Source organism: Lepidochelys kempii, chromosome 12 (assembly GCF_965140285.1).
Source record: "Lepidochelys kempii isolate rLepKem1 chromosome 12, rLepKem1.hap1, whole genome shotgun sequence".
NCBI lineage: Eukaryota > Metazoa > Chordata > Testudines > Cheloniidae > Lepidochelys > Lepidochelys kempii.
Window position 1 is genome coordinate 19,356,953 of NC_136391.1, and position 17,200 is coordinate 19,374,152.

At 42.5% G+C, this 17,200-nt stretch overlaps 3 protein-coding genes across 13 annotated transcripts in view; 2 read left to right on the top strand and 1 right to left on the bottom strand.

The window, feature by feature from the left end:
- Positions 1-3,727, top strand: part of ITFG1 (integrin alpha FG-GAP repeat containing 1) — a 212,439-nt gene extending 208,712 nt beyond the window's left edge. The window contains exon 18 of the mRNA XM_073307742.2: positions 2,354-3,727. Coding sequence (XP_073163843.1) covers positions 2,354-2,413 — 60 coding nt within the window. The 3' untranslated portion in view covers positions 2,414-3,727. The remainder of the gene's footprint in view (positions 1-2,353) is intronic.
- The window catches only part of LOC140896254 (borealin-2), a 185,346-nt gene that overhangs the window by 13,097 nt on the left and 155,049 nt on the right, over positions 1-17,200 (bottom strand). The gene's annotated exons all lie outside the window — the stretch shown is intronic.
- The window catches only part of NETO2 (neuropilin and tolloid like 2), a 52,269-nt gene continuing 43,230 nt past the window's right edge, over positions 8,162-17,200 (top strand). For 5 of the 11 annotated variants that reach the window (XM_073307744.2, XM_078848100.1, XM_078848101.1 and 2 more), the window contains exon 1: positions 8,164-9,214. In XM_073307744.2, coding sequence (XP_073163845.1) covers positions 9,181-9,214 — 34 coding nt within the window. In that variant the 5' untranslated portion in view covers positions 8,164-9,180. Of the gene's footprint in view, positions 9,215-17,200 lie in introns of all 11 variants that reach the window. The other 6 variants (XM_073307743.2, XM_073307745.2, XM_073307747.2 and 3 more) reach the window with 5 other exon arrangements.

A 17,200-nucleotide genomic window follows, 5' to 3' on the forward strand; every position in this document is an offset into this window, starting at 1 on the left:
TTTAGGACTTATTGAAACCTTAGAAACAGATATTTGGTATTTAGTTTTAATTTTGAGTCATAAAAATGGAAATTTGGCAGTAACAGGTAAGTGCTGATAGTTCAGGGAAAACCATAATTCATAACTAAATGGAAAATGTTCAGTTCATATTCGGGTGACCAGACAGCAAGTGTGAAAAATCAGGACAGGGGTGGGGGGTAAAAGGTGCCTATATAAGACAAAGGCCAGAATATCAGGACTGTCCCTATAAAATGGGGCACCTGGTCACCCTAGTTCATATCCAGGATGAATATCTTGCACTCTCAGCCTTTGATCAGAATTTAAAGGAATGAGTCTGGAAATAAAACTACATGTAAACCCCCAGCTTACACTTCTTTAGTTCTGCTGGTAATTCAGAGAGAAGGGAAACATCCCTTGTCATTTTGTGTCCTCACTGAGTGTACTAACATTAACATTTAAGACCGTGTGTGTGATTTTATCATGGACATACTGGTTGTTTTGTTGTATATAGCTGAAATACACTACAGTGTATAGAAATTCATTGATTTGAAGAAGCATTTTGAGAGGGTTCTTTCATGTCACAAAAGAAAAGTGGTCCCATTTTTCTTAACCACTCTCAGTGCACAATAATATTCAACTGGCAGGATAGCCAATAAGTGCTGCTACCTAGCATACCGTAATTACAGCTGTCAAATAAAATTACTGCATTTTTGACTTGGTATGCCTGGCAGTGTTTGTGAACTAAAAGGCCAGTTAAACATTCAGATAGGTGTCAGATGAGCAAGGATCCCGGAACTCCTGCATTCTCAGCCTCCCTTTGCCCTGCTGTGTGAGCAAATCACTCAGACACTGATTTGGTTTCCCCATCTATATAGTGATCATGATACCACATAGGAATAATGTGATGGTTAATCAGTTTACATAGACAGCACTTTAAAACTTAACTATCAGTATTATTATTGTCAATTCAGAAATCGTCTTTAACACTTTCAGAATGCATGAAAGAAAGAGAGAACACAACTGAATGGAAATTGTTTTTAAAGGGGGGGGATGCTTTAACTACACTGAGAACTGTAAGCCTGTCACAGAAGACTAAAACAGCAAAATCTAGTAGAACACAATCCAGTAGGATGCCCAATTGTACACTTGTGTGGTCTGTGACAACGAAATCTTTGGAATGGAGCCAGAGCAGGTGATACCATGTTTCCCACAACCTAGTTTTCGTTATAGAAATATAGAGAGAGATATAGCATAGATACCTAGTAAAATTGTTGTGAAAGGTTACCAGCTCAGGCACATGCCTATGTCATGATGGTGACAAGCCAACAATATTTTACTCACTCTTAAAAATAAAAGTATTAGCCTCAAGTAGCAAGCAGGAAGAATTTTGCAAGTCGGATAAATTGAAAGAGCGATTCATTGCTTGCTCGTGTATATGTTAGAAATGTTGTTAGGACTCTGTAGCTGCAGACAAACAGTTTATTTGTCACATAAGGCTAATCTCAGTTCCCAATAAAGTTAATCCAACATTAGTAAACCCTGGAAAGAAGTACATAGGTAAAATATTCTGGACTGGAGAGAGGAAATAAAATACATGGAAAATTACTACATGTAACTAGAGACCATACAGATATAGGTACAAGCTGAATACTCTCCTTATTTATCCATAAACACACACATGTCAGTAACACTGTTGTTTTGACAGATCTACATGTACAGCACTCAAATAAGGAAAGAAATGTATTTACCTTCCCAGTTGTTCACTGTTTATACACATGCATATGCCCACAAACAAAGTGGAGCCCCAATTTTTCATCTGCAGTTCTTAATGCTATTATTGGTTGAATTGCTACAGTCTTACTGTCCCTTTTGTCAAATTTTTCAATTTTGGTTCTCTTAACAGTAATTTTAAAATAATCTAGTTCTTAAATTACAAGAGCTGGGACCACGTGTGGTTGCTTCAGAGCCAATTCACCATTCCTAATAATATTTATCATCTTTTACAAGGCAGATGACATAAAAGCGCACTTCAAAGCATTTTTCATTTAACCACTTAAGCAATAATCCTTGAAAAAAACGTTCATTAGAATAACCCAAAGCATTGGGTCATTAATACTAAAACATCTCATCATTAACGGCAGCAGCCAATTTTGAACAGATTATTGCTATTATAAACTGACACCTATTAAGTATTAATTGTTGAGGCAGATAGTTAGCTTTTTGTCTTCTGTTGAATGACAGAGTTGAAAAAATAGCCATTCTGTGGCAGTTGACAACTAATTTTCTATTAGAATGCAAGGTATGTGCTATGCTGTTTCTTGTATTCTATAAAGTGTTATGGTTTATTTTTCAGAAAGCAGATGACCGAGAGAAACGACAAGAAGCCCATCGGTTCCATTTTGATGCTATGTAACATGCCTTAAGATCTATGAAGGAGCTGCTATTCATTTGCTTAATCAAAATACGAAATTCCAACTTGTAAAGGAGATTGGGGGAGCTGAGGTATTGTTAGTGTGTTATTTGTACATGTTGCATTATTTGGTATTTATTTGAAAAGCACTAAAATCATACCTGAATGTCTCAATATGAGCTTTCAGTAAACAATTTGTATATACTGGCAGTTATTGGCCTTTATTTAACAACACTGTCAATTTATTTTTCTTAGTAAGGGATTTTTTTGCATTTGTTCCAATGTTTACATACTGCCACTTGTTCCAGTACAACATTTGACGGAAAAGAAGTAACGTGTAAATAAAGTTAGCATTTCACTGAGAAGAATCCTTTAGTGCCGCTGGAATTGGTCTTGTCATTTCTGCAATATAAATTATATGTCTGTAAATTAACCTAATGCAGATTATCAGATGAGACATTTTACATCAATTACTATAACTGTACTCTTGGGGTGCTTGATCTAAAGTGTCTAGATCTTTTTTCCTTTGTTTTAATCCTTACATGCAATAGTTAGATGAGAATTTATTTACTGAATGACTAAATTAAATCTACAAAGCTAATAGCCAAATAACTAATCATTGGACATCTGTACTGTTGATGTATATTAGTTCTAGGCATGAAGCATTCAAATTTTAAAAAATAAATAAAACCTAAGTTTATACAGAAATTAATTATCATAATCCAAAATATGTAAAAATTATGCCTTCCTAGAATGGATGTGATCAGAAGAATTTTGCTTGAGTACTGATGTGTATCAATGTGACTATACTTAAATTTAATTATGAAAGCAAATAGCCATCAAGATTATGAATGGAATTTGATTTTCTTGGGGGGAAGCTTATAGAAAAACCTGTAAGGGAGACTGGGGTGGAGTCCTATGTTTTGCCTGCCTGTTTCCACCCCAGAGGCCATTCATGATTAAGGGCTGAGGTATTCTATAGTTCATATCAAGTCCTTGATGTAAACTTCTTACTTGAGGGCATGTTATGCTACTGTCCCCAAATTCTGTAGGAAGAGAGTGATGATTATGTCTGAAGAGAAGCTCAGTTCTGTATATTCAAAATGTTGATAGCTTTCCATCATCCAGATTAGACTGCAGCAATGGTAATACATGTTCCCTGAAAACAATCATGCTTTTGTTTTATGTAATACAGTTTTCCTTTGTTCTTAAAATGGTTTGCATTTACATGATTCACTGTGTATTTAAATCTGTTAATGTGCATTCATAATAAATGTTTATTAAATCAAGCATGTTAGTTGCTTAAGTGCAAACAAATATTATCGTTGGTGCTATCTTTATATTGTAGCCTTGTTGGTCTGTTTCACTGTATGAGTGGTCACTGCCCCATAATCTGTTGTCACCCATTAACCTCTGATACTATATTCTCCTGTCAACATTGAGCTGTTAGTAGAGGAAAACAGGGCTAGTAAACTAAACTGATTATGTCCATCGTAGATCATGGTTAGAATAATTTATTTCTGTAACTGTCATGACACTTAAAAATGAGCTCTCATACAAGAGGAGGAGAACCATCCATGATATACTTCTACTAATCTGTGAAGCTTTCACTGGTACCAGCTTCTTGTGTATGTGTATATATAAGGTAATCTGACATATCCCATGTGTACTGGTCAGTTTCTTAACAAACATCTCAATGAGTTGAATGAGTCAGTTCTATGCCTCTCTTCGATTTTGTTTCAGGATATTTTGCACACTCAATAATCCAACATTGCATCAGTTTATACTCAGATTGTTTTTAAAGTTTTATTTGTAAACAGACTAGAAGCTTTTCTAATAAAAGCTTTATTATGAAACAGATTCTAGTTGCAACACACAGCTTTCCCTATAATGATAATGAACAATACATTCTAAGCATTACATATCATCAGTATTAAATACTGTTTTATTGTTAAACATTAAGTTACAATAAGATGTTTATTACCTTACTTAGGCTTTCCATACTGCAGGTGTCAAAAACAAAAATTTTCAGCAAGATTGCCATCACTAACAGTAAGATCAAGGATGTGACTGTAATTAGACTGTGTATTTCCAAGTGCTCTTCACAGTAATTGGGTGGTGAGAACTTGTTCTAACTATATAAACTTTCAGAACACATCCACAATACTCAACCGTGGTGAACAATGCTAGCTGGAGGCTTCTTCAATGTGAAATCTCACCTATGCAGAAACCATCAACTAGCCAGCTGACAAATGGTTGCTGAAATAAATATGAGTCTTCATTGTTCTCATCTCCCAGAATGCAACAGTTAATTTCTCCCCAACAACTAATTGCGCCTGCTGCTCCATTTTCCCTTTAGGTGGTGTTATTTTTGGATAAAGAGATCTACAGCTACAAGACATCTTAAATTGGGAAAAGCCACTACAGTGGTTTGCTGACTGTACCACTGCCATCCTCCATTCTTCTCTACAACATTTTTTTCTTATTGGGGCTATAAATTTGGAGAAGATGCTGGAATAAAATTTTCATATGTCACTTTAAAAATATTAACCACAATGATTAGTTTTATACATGGATTTATAAATACCTGTAGATCTCTTTAAACCATTATTATAAAAAATTATGATGCCAAGTATACATGATCCCATACACTAACCCTTGTTTCTACATTATTGCCCACATTTTATGAGCTGGGCCGAGGAGGAGCTGGGCTCATTCTGGGCCTAAGGCACATGTAATCAGTGACACATTAAATTCTACTGAGGAGAGGGGAATGATTGCCTTCAAACCTGGAAAAGTATTTATTTTTCTGTGGATGACATTTAACCATAAAGAAGGATGGACTCACTCAACCAATGGAAAATGGAAAATAAGTCGCTAATGAGATAAACCTGTCCTGAAGTCTCAATGTTTGTTCTCAGGTACTGTTCTGGCTATGTGTATGCAGGCAAGAAGCAATGATCCCGTAAAGCTTTACGTGACAGAGAGTATGCATGTGGGGGCACTGCAACTTGGCCAACTGTCTGGCAAACTTTCTAAGGATTGCCGGAGGCCTCTGTGAGACTTAGGAAGTTGGCTAAATTGTGATGTTCCTAACTCTACACTGAATAACTTTTTCAACATGACATTAAATATGTTTACATTATGATAGCAGATGGAAAACACAAGGGCCTCTAACATCTCATATTTGGGGGCTGTATCTCACTAAGAATTTTCATACAAGCCATTTATAGTCTGTCAGACAAGCCCAGACAATAAAATAGTTCTGGAGTACTGTGTCCAGTTTTGGGCCCCACACTTCAAGAAGGATGTGGATAAATTGGAGAGAGTCCAGCGAAGGGCAACAAAAATGATTAGGGGACTGGAACACATGAGTTATGAGGAGAGGCTGAGGGAGCTGGGATTGTTTAGTCTGCAGAAGAGAAGAATGAGGGGGGATTTGATAGCTGCTTTCAACTACCTGAAAGGGGGTTCCAAAGAGGATGGCTCTAGACTGTTCTCAATGGTAGCAGATGACAGAACGAGGAGTAATGGTCTCAAGTTGCAGTGGGGGAGGTTTAGATTGGATATTAGGAAAAACTTTTTCACTAAGAGGGTGGTGAAACACTGGAATGCGTTACCTAGGGAGGTGGTAGAATCTCCTTCCTTAGAGGTTTTTAAGGTCAGGCTTGACAAAGCCCTGGCTGGGATGATTTAACTGGGAATTGGTCCTGCTTTGAGCAGGGGGTTGGACTAGATGACCTTCTGGGGTCCCTTCCAACCCTGATATTCTATGATTCTATGATCACTAAACAAGTTCCCAACTCCTCTCCAACTCTCTATGATTAACACCTATTTTTGTATGTGCCTAGCATAAAACACAGAATATCCTAAGCACTTCAAATGTGGTCCAAAATTGTCCACTGGCTATAGACTATTGGTGATTTATAAAATAAACAGGCACCCATCTGCTACTCAGCATGCCTCTAACATTATTTCAAACACTATTACAACAAAAACAAAGCAGAACTCAAAGCAAATTTGAAACAGAGGACTTCTGGCAATTTTAGGGTAGAGGCGTTTGGAAGAGAGGCGGCACAAAATCAGTTTTAATGCAAAAGCAAGACAGTGTTTTATTATAGCTCAGCAGCTGTTACAACTGTGCCATTAGTCTGATCCTGCAAATGCTTCTGCTTAACTTCACAAACATGAGTAGTCCCACTAACTTCAATAGTGTTTGCAGAATTTAGCTGTAATACATTGCACATTTATAGCACCTTTAATCATAGAATGAGAAGTTCAACAAATTCACTACTAAAGTATGCTTCTGCTGTAATAATACTATGAACTGGCATCATGGGGGGGGGCATGTTTGTCTCTCACTTCTAGATCAAGTTTACTCTGTCTAGTTTAAATATTCCTATAGTATCCATCACTGTAGTGCCAAAAACAAGTTCAGGTTTGCATTGAGATGGCCACAGTAGAGTCTGTGCTTCACAGTGTAGTAGTACTAGGATTTTATGTTTGTATTTTATATAATTTTAAATCCTACTACTACATATGTACAAAATATATGTAAAATACAACAGTTGCAAGTGTCCATCTAATTTGCAGGCAGTTTGCTAGATTTATTAGCTCTGAAGTCAGTTCCAAATTGCTGCATAAGGTACTGGAACACTGACAGGTGAAATGCAGGAAGGGACCAAGAGTAGGGTGCTCTTGACTACTTTGAAGTTTAGAACTACAACACAATACACTACTGCATGGGTTGCCCTTGGGAAAAAAATGCAAATATTGAACTAAACAGTCTCTAGAAACTGATAATGCTATTTTTGTTTTGACTAAAGGGGACCAGATGCTAATTTTAAACATGATAGACATATCACCTGTAGTCTGATATGGCACAAAATATAGTAGCAAATTTGCAGGGACAAGCAGCAATAGTGGGAAGCCTCTAAGGGGAGAATCTAACAGTGAAGGGGAGGATATGTTATGCTCATAAAAACAAAAGAAAACTTGCAGTAACTAGCAACTCTTTTGAGGCAAGGTTCTCCACATATCTATGACCTGATAGAGTCCTGTTATTCCACTTCTTGCGGTTCCTGAACAAACGGTTGTCAAGCCCACCCAACAGTGGGGTACTTTTGGAACGAAGGCAAACGTCCACTGTGAACTAGGCGGAGACACCCCCAATTAATGTATTTCACTTGTGACATTTGAAGAAGACGGAAAACGACTAAATGAATTTACATGTGCCGCCCAGCTGCTCACCTGAGAAAGCACTTGCGCGCATATGAAGAGTACTTACAGCCCGTTACTAATCTAACCCCTCACAGCTGTGCCCATCCTCCGAGCCGCGAGTGGCTGGAGTGGAAACACGCTACGTGCCATTTCATGTCTCCATCATTTGTTTAAAAAAGCTCAGCACCACAAGCCTGAAACGGCCGAACACGTCCATTGCGCTCACTCAACCAAGCCGAGTTTGTAGACACAGGGCAGGTCTCTCTGCTGGCCAGGCTTTGATTCTACGACCCGCGGTTTCCTCGCTCAGCTGAGAGCCATAATCATGTCCCTGCTTCGACGAAAGTGCCTTCCAGCCAGCCCACTGCCTCCCTCGCTGCCTGAGGAGATTCTTCTCCCCCCTTCCCTGACAGCTCCCCCCCCCCCCCGCCAGCTAGCCCGAGAGCGGGGAGCCGGGGCCAGGCAGCCAGCTAAGTGCGCCTTTTTATTAACTCCATGTAAAATCATCGCTCCATTTTAGCCGTCACTCCCCGCCAGGCAGCAGCGTGCGCGGGGCTCTTCCCGGCCCCGACGCTGCAGGCGGCACAATGGAGCGGGGCGAGGCGCCGCGCCGGCCACGCGCTGCCTCCCCGAACTGCTGACGCTGCTTTTCTGCAGCTACCGGGCGCCGGGGACCTGCTCCACCCTGAACGGACACCGCCCTTCACTTGGCAGGGACCCCGGCCAACTGGGGGGGAGGAGGGAGGAAGCGGGCTCCTGCCTCACCGTGGGCTCCCCAGCGGCGGGGACCTGCCCCGGCGGGCCCAGCACCTTCTCCCTCTCACTGCCCGTGCTCCACACGGCCCTCCCCAGAGAGGGGGAAATCCCTGGGAGCGGGGCAGGGCTGCCGGCACCTGTGCGCCCCCCGGGGCTGGGACGTGCCCGCCGGGAGCCTCCCCTCGCCCCAGGGCTGGGACGTGCCCGCCGGGAGCCTCCCCTCGTCCTCCTCACAGCTCTCCGTTCTCGCACCCGCTGCCTTCCTCCCGCTAGCCCTGTGTGGGGCGCCCCCTGCCCGGGCGGGTTCCGAGGGGAGCGGCCCTGCTGGCGCGGGAAGGGGGAGGGAACATGCGTACAAGCGGCTCATTCCGGCAAACACCCCCCCCCCTTTAAATGAGCTTCAGTGAGCGGCTGCAGCTGAACCGGGAGCCGCCGAGCTGCCGACCCCGGGGGGAGCAGCGCGCCCCGGCACTCTGTGCGGCGGCAGCCTCCACCCACCCCCCGCTCGATGGGACTGAGCGCGGCGGCAGCGAAGGCTCCAGGCTCGGAGGGGTTTGGCTGAGCTCGCTGCCAGCGGGGCGGCTCCCCTGAGCCCGGGGCACCGGCCATGGCCAGGGCGGAGACCTGAACCCGCCTAGCTGCACCAGCCACCGGGCAGCTCCCCCGCTGCTGCGCTCCGGCGCCCCCGGCTCCGTGCGGACGTGGCTATGCCTCGCCTCTGACTCGCTGCCACCCCGGCGCTCGGTCCTGGGCCAGGAGCGGCAGAGACGTGCCGCCCCCGCCCCGGAGAGAAGATGGCCCTGGACAAACTCTGCTCGGTACTGGAAGGTAGGAGCCCCGCGGCGGGAAGAGCGTGGGGACGGGCGGCGGCACCTGCGCCAACCCCCGGGACGGCCGCGCCCTCTCCCTCGGCTCCCCGGGCCCGGCGGCTGCGCACGCTCTAGTCCTCCTCGCCTCTTCGGGAGCAGGGTCTGGGCGGCCGCTCCAGAGCAAGACCCTGCTCCGGACGCTGGTTGGTGCCCGGGCGTTTGGTTCTCCCCTGTCCAGCTACCTGCTCTCCGAGCTCGGGTGAGGCTTCGTCCTGAGCCCAGGTGGGCGGAGAGCTGAGTATTCAGGGTACCCCTAGCCCAGTGGCTTTTGCTGCTGTTGGGGGCCCGGCGGGAAACACCAGAGCCTGGCTCTTCAGGGTGCTGAGTGCCTGCACTTCCGGCTGAAGCTGGGGGCAGCTGTGTGTGCTCAGCAGCTCTGAAAATCGGGCCCCGCGGTCGGAGCTTGGACGGCCCCAAAGGAGTGACCACTTCTGAATATGTGGCTATATGAGAACAGGATAGGGAGTGGTGGGGAAGGGACCATGTATGGACACATCCAGAAGCCCTGCCAGATGCCGGCTGCCTTTATTCTGCTGAGTGGGTGGGGGTGGGGGTGACCAGAGGGACGGTTATGGTAACAGTGACTGCTGAAATGCATAGTATGGATCTGAGGAAAATCAAGAACTCCATATTCCTCCTTTTCCCACTAAACTACTCCTGTTTTGCTAACACTCCAACACGCTGTGTGTCTCTGGTCAGGTATTTATCACTCTTGTTAGCGCAAGATCTGGTTTTAGCAAAATAACACACAATCAGTAGAGTGTCACAAACTACCCAGTTCTATCTGCCTCCTGATCCACCTTCGTTTTGGCTTTCTCTTCAGTTTTACTCCTCCATGTTCAGAGGTAAAGGTTTAGGACCAGGCTCCTTATCTGAGCATCTCAGTGTCTGTGATAGCATGTCTTATGTATCTCGACAGTGGGGAGGAAGGTTTATTTTATATGAAGCCAGACCTGACAGTTAACTTTGCCTCACAGATAATTTGCAGCATTTTGTATCTTTTGTAGCAATAGCTGATTTGAACCATCCGGGAGCCTTTGATCCTTTGTTTAAATGATAGAACATTTTGTTAGGAAATACTGTTTAGGAATGTTTGCTTGCTTGAAACAGGGTAAAACACAAAGGCAGATACTGCAGGTGGAAAGTAATATCTCTTGTGTAGTGATCTATGATATGAAAGTTGCAAAGAAGTCTGTTGTAAACCCAAAATACATGCGTATCACATGCAGTTCTTTTTCTTACACTACAGTTGTTTTGGCAAACTAAGTTATTTCTCATTTATTTACCTCTACATCTAGGTAAATATTTATTGCAAATATCATGTTTTGTCTTTAATGTAATGTATTTTCTTTAATTATTACATTAACATTCTTCTGCTGTTGCTAGACAGCAAAGGAGGGTGTCTTCAATCTAAAATCTTTGTTTCAGTGACTTTTTTTAAATTCTCTCGAAGACAACTGTGTTCATAAAATACAGTTGGCATAAACGCTTCTTGAATTATACTCCCAAATGCAATTAATCCTGCATGTGTAGAGTGGGTGCGCTTCCTGTGTATGTGTGGGTGTAAACTGTCTCCTAAGACGTGTGTGTCTACAATCTTCTATAAACACTACAGAGTCTCCAGTAGATTGTTATAAGATTTTCTTAAGACCCTTTTCAGTTTCTTTTGTAAGAGTTTTTATTTGGTGTCTGTGACTTGAATATGCTCAGTTAAATATATAAACTGCACAGAGTTGAAATGTTAGTGAGCTCTTAATTCTAAATACACTGTTCATCCCTGACTCCAGAAATTGCCTCTGATTACTTGACATCATGTGCTGTCTTCTGTCCTCTCCAGAAGAAATCTTTCTATAGCCAGATTATTACATCTAATAATACAAAGTAAAAATGAGGTTCCTATAAACACTTTTAAAATTAAAACTATGTGCCTGAACTGTTATGAGCAGTTCTCAAATTAATCTTTACTATTTTAAGTTGCATGTTGTAAGGGATTTTAAAAGTTTGCAAAATATCTACTTGAATTGGTGAGAATACTGGGCTGTCTTGCCATCTTTTTTGTTTTTAAGAGAACTTCCTGTTGAAATTGAGGGAGAGTCCTGCTTTGAACATATATTAATTACTAGTATCTTCCATCAGATCTGACGGTATTTCAGTGGCAAATCATTCTCCATAACATTTCAGAACATTTTGCTCTTCTGTTCTTGGCGTTGTGAAACACACAAGTGTTTTGCTGTCAGCCATCAAACAAATTTTGGGTTGCAAATCTGAGGGAAGAATCAGGGCCATCATTCAGTTTGTAGTTTTTATCTTATTCTGATTGCTCAGGGCTTACTGTATGGACTTTCTTCACTATCAGTAATGCAGGCTGTGACTTAAATAACCCCCCAAATCTGATTTTAATGCCACTTACACACAATACTGAGTAAAAGATCTGAAGATTATTCTTATGTCTATTGAGGCAGCTGGTATTAATATGCTCCCACCTTGCTCCACCAAGTGACAGCCAATATTTATTGGAAGAAATGGTGGAGCAGGATAGTGCTAAGGTTATGACCACTGCAGGCTTTGCTGAAGTGGAGCCCAACCAATGCTGACCTGTTTTCTTAGTGATGCACACTACTTCTGTGTGAACAACCAGACTCCAATTCCCAATGGGATTTTTATCTGAGAACCTATATACTCCACTAGCCTGAGAAAGTGACATGCTTTCACCTCACCGTATCTCAATGAGATCTTCAAATGCTCTGGTCTAGCCATTTTGATTGACGTGCAGTACGTGGAACATAGCTGGTCAAGTGCAGGAGGAAACTCTAAAATAGCATATTACAACTCTTTTGAATTTCTCAGGGGGGAGACATAGGCCTCTTTTTATAATTAAGGTCATGATTCCTTCATCCTTTAGAACCTGAAACTAAATATATCTATCTTTTTAGTTTTAGTGCATCTTATTTTCCCTGAAATGTAGCAGATTAAGGGTGGTTTTGTTCCCTTGGTCAGCCCATGCATCTCTCCCCACCACACACACTCCCTACAAACAAAACCCAAACCCCTTCAAATTAAAAAAAACAAAACCCAAAAACATAAATACTGACATAAAATTATGAATTGATGATTGTACTTGGTAAATTTTAAATCCTGGAATAGTGTGGAAAAAACAGTGCTAGCCAGAGGGATCAGTGGGATTTTTCTGGTCTGGTATTTCTCAAACAGCAGAGCTAGAAGTAAACATTTGTACCCCTTGAAAGTTGGCATTCCCAGTTTTTCAGAGATGCACAAGTATTTAACTTCCATCTCTGGCAGGCTGCAAGAGCATGGACCTTAAAATCACATTGGTGTGATTAACACTGCCATTCTCCGCAGCCCATCATTTGCATTCTGGCATAATTTTTAATACCTAATTACCCATAAACGGAGATTAATGCTTTATTCCACTTTAAGGCTTGTAATCCCATCTTGCTGTTTTCAGATTCAAAAGGTGCTACAATGAGCCAATAAAGTTGAAGTTAAGTAGAGAAAATAATATTTAAAGATATGGAGACTGTCATTTGTCCAATTATAAATCAAAGTAAGAGCTACAAGGGCCCAGTGAAGTTAAATGAAGGAAATTTCAGAATGAGGGCAGTCAAGAAATTACAAAACTTTATTTTGAACTTAAATAATGGGAACTGCATATGACCTCAGCAGCAAGGCTTAAAAATGCTGAGTACCAAGCAGGTCCCATTGAGTTAAGCAGGAGGTGAATTACAGGATTGGGCCCCAAAAGCAGCTTTATTTGTGCCTACGTATGCTTGGTGGTATTTTTCATTCTTGTTGTTAATGCATTTACAAGCTTAAAAGTATATGAAGGGTATTGCTCTCTTATAGTAGTTTAACTTAATCAAAGGTTTATTTGATTTACTAATTTCCCTAAAACTGCACAGGCACTGGGTAAAAATCTTACAGCAAAACTATTGAGAACTTCTTTATATTTATAGAAATTCAGTGTGTGACTCGGTTGCACAATTGTAGTCGTCTTGGCATATGCACAACGTGCCTCGGGTGGCATGTGACCAGGATTCATAACCGAATTTGGTCCACTGTTGGGATTATTAACTTCCAACCTGGCCCAGGTGGGAACTGACTGGGAGTGCGATGTGAATGCTGATCCATGCCCCCACAATTGTAATGAGAACAGAGAATGATCTAGTATTGATGCTAAGGGAGATTTTGAAATATGTAATAAAAATCATCATTTAACTAATGAAAAAGCCATGATTTTCTATTTCTCTTTTCCCCAATTTATTTTATGGAGAGAGACTTTACAGAAGGATTAAAATATGCAGCTTCTCATTCCATCTGTCTGATATTCACCTATCTCAATTGCGTAGCTCAGTGCAGTGGAAGATAGAGTGCTTTTCTGGGAGCAATTACTACTGAAAACTGTATAATTGTTCCTGAAATGGCAAAATCTTATTTACAAAATAATCTAATTTAAGGAAATAACCATACCCTGAATTGCATGTGTCCTCTTGGAACAAAACATGCTCTTTTTATATATGGTGCCCTAAATACTATGGGGATGCAAGCCTTATAAATAAGCTTGCTGCCACACTCCTCCATGCAGAACAACTTCCCACCAATTTGCTTGTCTCTAAGTATCTGCAGAATTAGATAGAATACCATGTAAGTGGCCTGTCTCAATGTATTACCAGCAATTATTCATATCCTAAGATCTGAAGACTAGCTTAATTTGGAACTGGTAAAATAAATAAAAATTTTAAAGGAAATTTTAAACAAACAAAAAAAAAAAAGCAACTGTTTTTTGTGAAGGTTTTCCCCATTTATTTGACCAGGTATAAACTCCACTCCATTTCCTGGTTCTTACAGGACAGACCCTGTGTAAGTGTCCCTGCTCTGATATGTGGCACTGTTAAAACCAATGTTTTAATAAGTGCCCATCACAAAAATTCCCTCCTTTGCCTATGATAATACCCAGGAACCAGGACCATTGTCTGCTCATGGAGAGCAGGAGTTAGGGACTGTGAAAAATCATTCGTTTTTCCATTTAGACAAACTTGTGTTCTCAAACAAGGTGTGAGGCAACAGCAATTCCCAAACAAATTCATTCATGTGGACTTTGCTGGAAATGTGTTGGGCATATTCCCCCTCCTGAAAAATATACTGACTATACTGATAGTAAAGGAAAAAGTCTGAGGATGCAAATAGGAGGGAACAGAAAGATGTCTTTCTCCAAGCCGCTGTTAGTCTTTGTACCTGTCTTTGTAAATGTCAGGTATTTAATCTGTTCTATTCCTGCTTTATATGGTAAATCAAACACCTGCTCTTCAGAAGTATTTTTAGGAATCCCAGGAATAAGTCCTTTCTAGCAATAGCCAGAGAGCAGGTAAACTCTATCAACAGCAAGGAAACCACCCTGACATCCCTTTAATTTGATGGCAGAATTTTAACAAGTAATTTTCTGGGGCCCCCTTGCCAGCACATCATGTATATGCAGCCTTCCCAGCAGCCCACTGCCACAGGCAGCCTGAAGAAACAATGAACAAAAATGCATTCACAAAATAAAGCCCATGTTTGGAAGCTGAACGTTTTTCTTCTTCCAACAGAGGATATGCTTGTGGATGTGTCAAGGGTAAACAGGACTGCATTGACTGAAACAACAAGGCACCCTACAGTTGCTTGTGTATTTCTGGGGGAGGAGGGAGTAAGAAATTTTGCTGTCCCTCTTGAGGAAAACTGAAGGTGACCATTAGAAATGTGGATTAGTCTATCCATTCAGGCATGGCTTGATCTGCCACTGGTTTTGAGTAAAGGAGGTTGGGAGAACTGTATTTACTCCCTGAAACCAGTTAACTTGCTTTCAGTGAGCTCCCACTTGCCTCTCTAGCTGTCTTGAGAGGAATTATCCTGGAAACAACTGGAGTGACATATAACTGCAACATGAGTATGTACAAAACTCTGGGTGCATTCAAACATCTCACTGGCATGCCTTATTCTTGCCAAAGTTGGCATTTTGGGAAGGTGCTAGTAGCTTTCCAAGCTGATGAAGCTCACTTTTGATATAAGGCTTTAGTAGTGCAAAATTAAAAAAAAAAAAAAGTCTGAAAACTTGATTCGCTCTAGGCAAGGGGTGGGCAATAATTTTTGCAGGGGGGGCCACTCCACGAGTTTTGGTAAGTCATCATAGGCCGCACATTGCCACTATATTAATGGAGGGGTGCGGGATCTGGGAGGGAGTTTGGGTGCGGGATCTGGGAGGGAGTTTGGGTGCAGGAGGGAGCTCTGGGCTGGTACAGAGTGTTAGGGTGCAGGTGAGGGTGTGGGATCTGGGAGGGAGTTTGGGTGCAGGAGGGGGTTCTGACCTGGGGCAGGGTGTTGGGGATGTGGGAGAGGGTGCGAGAGCCACAGGTGGTTACCACAGGTGGTTCCTGGCTGGCAGCACAACAGGGCTCAGGCAGGCTGCCTGCCTGCCATGGCCCCACGCCACTCCCAGAAGTGGCCAGCTGCTGCTGGCATGTCTCTGTGCACCCCTGGTGGTGGGAGGAAGGCAGCTCTGTGCGCTGCCCTTAGCACCATCCTCACAGCTCCCATTGGGGCCATGGCATTCAGGCAGCCTGCCTGAGCTCCCCGCTGCGCTGGAGATCGTGAGGGGGCAGCCAAAGAGCCTGGCGGGCTGGACTGAAATGTTAGATGGTCAGGATCCAGCCTGTGTGCCATATTTTGCCCACTCCTGCTCGAGGCAGAGGTGAATGACAAACCAGCAAAGACTTATCTTCCCCTGGTTCACACCTGCTCAACTACTACCATATTCTGTCATTCCCTTGCCACATAGAGCTGTGCAACATAGAAAACCAATATAAACCACTAGAGCTACTTACTCATGGGGTAAACTCTAGTCACCTGCTCTGATGCCTACTCATTCAACAGCTTGCAATATGTTGTGAGACCACAAGAAAATGGGGAAACTGTGCATTAGGTAAACCACAAGAATCAATGTAATTATGAGGCAGTAGACTGGGAATTCTTACTGACCCAGATGTTACCACTTGTCCGTTTCCTGAGCTAAACACAGCATGAAGCAGGCCATTTGTGCACAGACCAGCTTTCTGAAAGGAAAAGAGATGACCCCGTGTTCAGGATATTTGTTCATCAAACTCCACAGTGTGTCTTTACCTTCCCATGGACTCTTGTCTATTTAGACGGTATGCCTTCCAGGTAGGGACTGTCTTACTGGGTATCTGTACAGTGCATAGCACCATGGGACGAATGGTGGTTAGGGCTTCTAGGAGCTACTACAAGGAGAAGAGGAGGGAAGGAGAAGGGATATTGTGTACAGTAAATGCCCCCACTACGTTAACAGCTAAAATTAATGTTGGACATAGATAGAAAAATCAATGGATGTGTGTGCTATGGTAGTCCTCTTAGCAGTTACAGCGTGCTAGGATTAATGTTAGTTTCACAGACCAAATTAGCTAGATTTATGTATATGCAAAAGCTTTGCTCCCAAAGGGGGAGAAGTGGTTTCCATTAGGATTAAGCATGTGCTATTCTTTGCTGTATCTGTCAGAGAATAGTAGACCTCCTGGCAAGGCTCTCTGTAACATCTATGACCTGTGTTTCACCAGTTACTGTGTCTGTGCTATATGTATATCTGGTACTTCCTGGCACAGAAGGTCTAGCGTGGAGATAAAACAGTGAACCCTTCAGTAAGCAGTGTCTGCATCACTCTTATCCCTAGGATCCTGACTACCACTAGATATAGATATAGATAGAATATTCTTTAAGTGACAAAGTGTTTCTTTTAAAAATAGAATTTTTCCATACTGTTTCTCAGGTCTGCATGGCTGCTCTCAAGATTGATATTCAGATTTCCCTGCATGTGCAGATTCCGCATTGACATTATTGATGTAAGATTCTGCTCTGAGCCACATGGCAGATTCTCATCTCT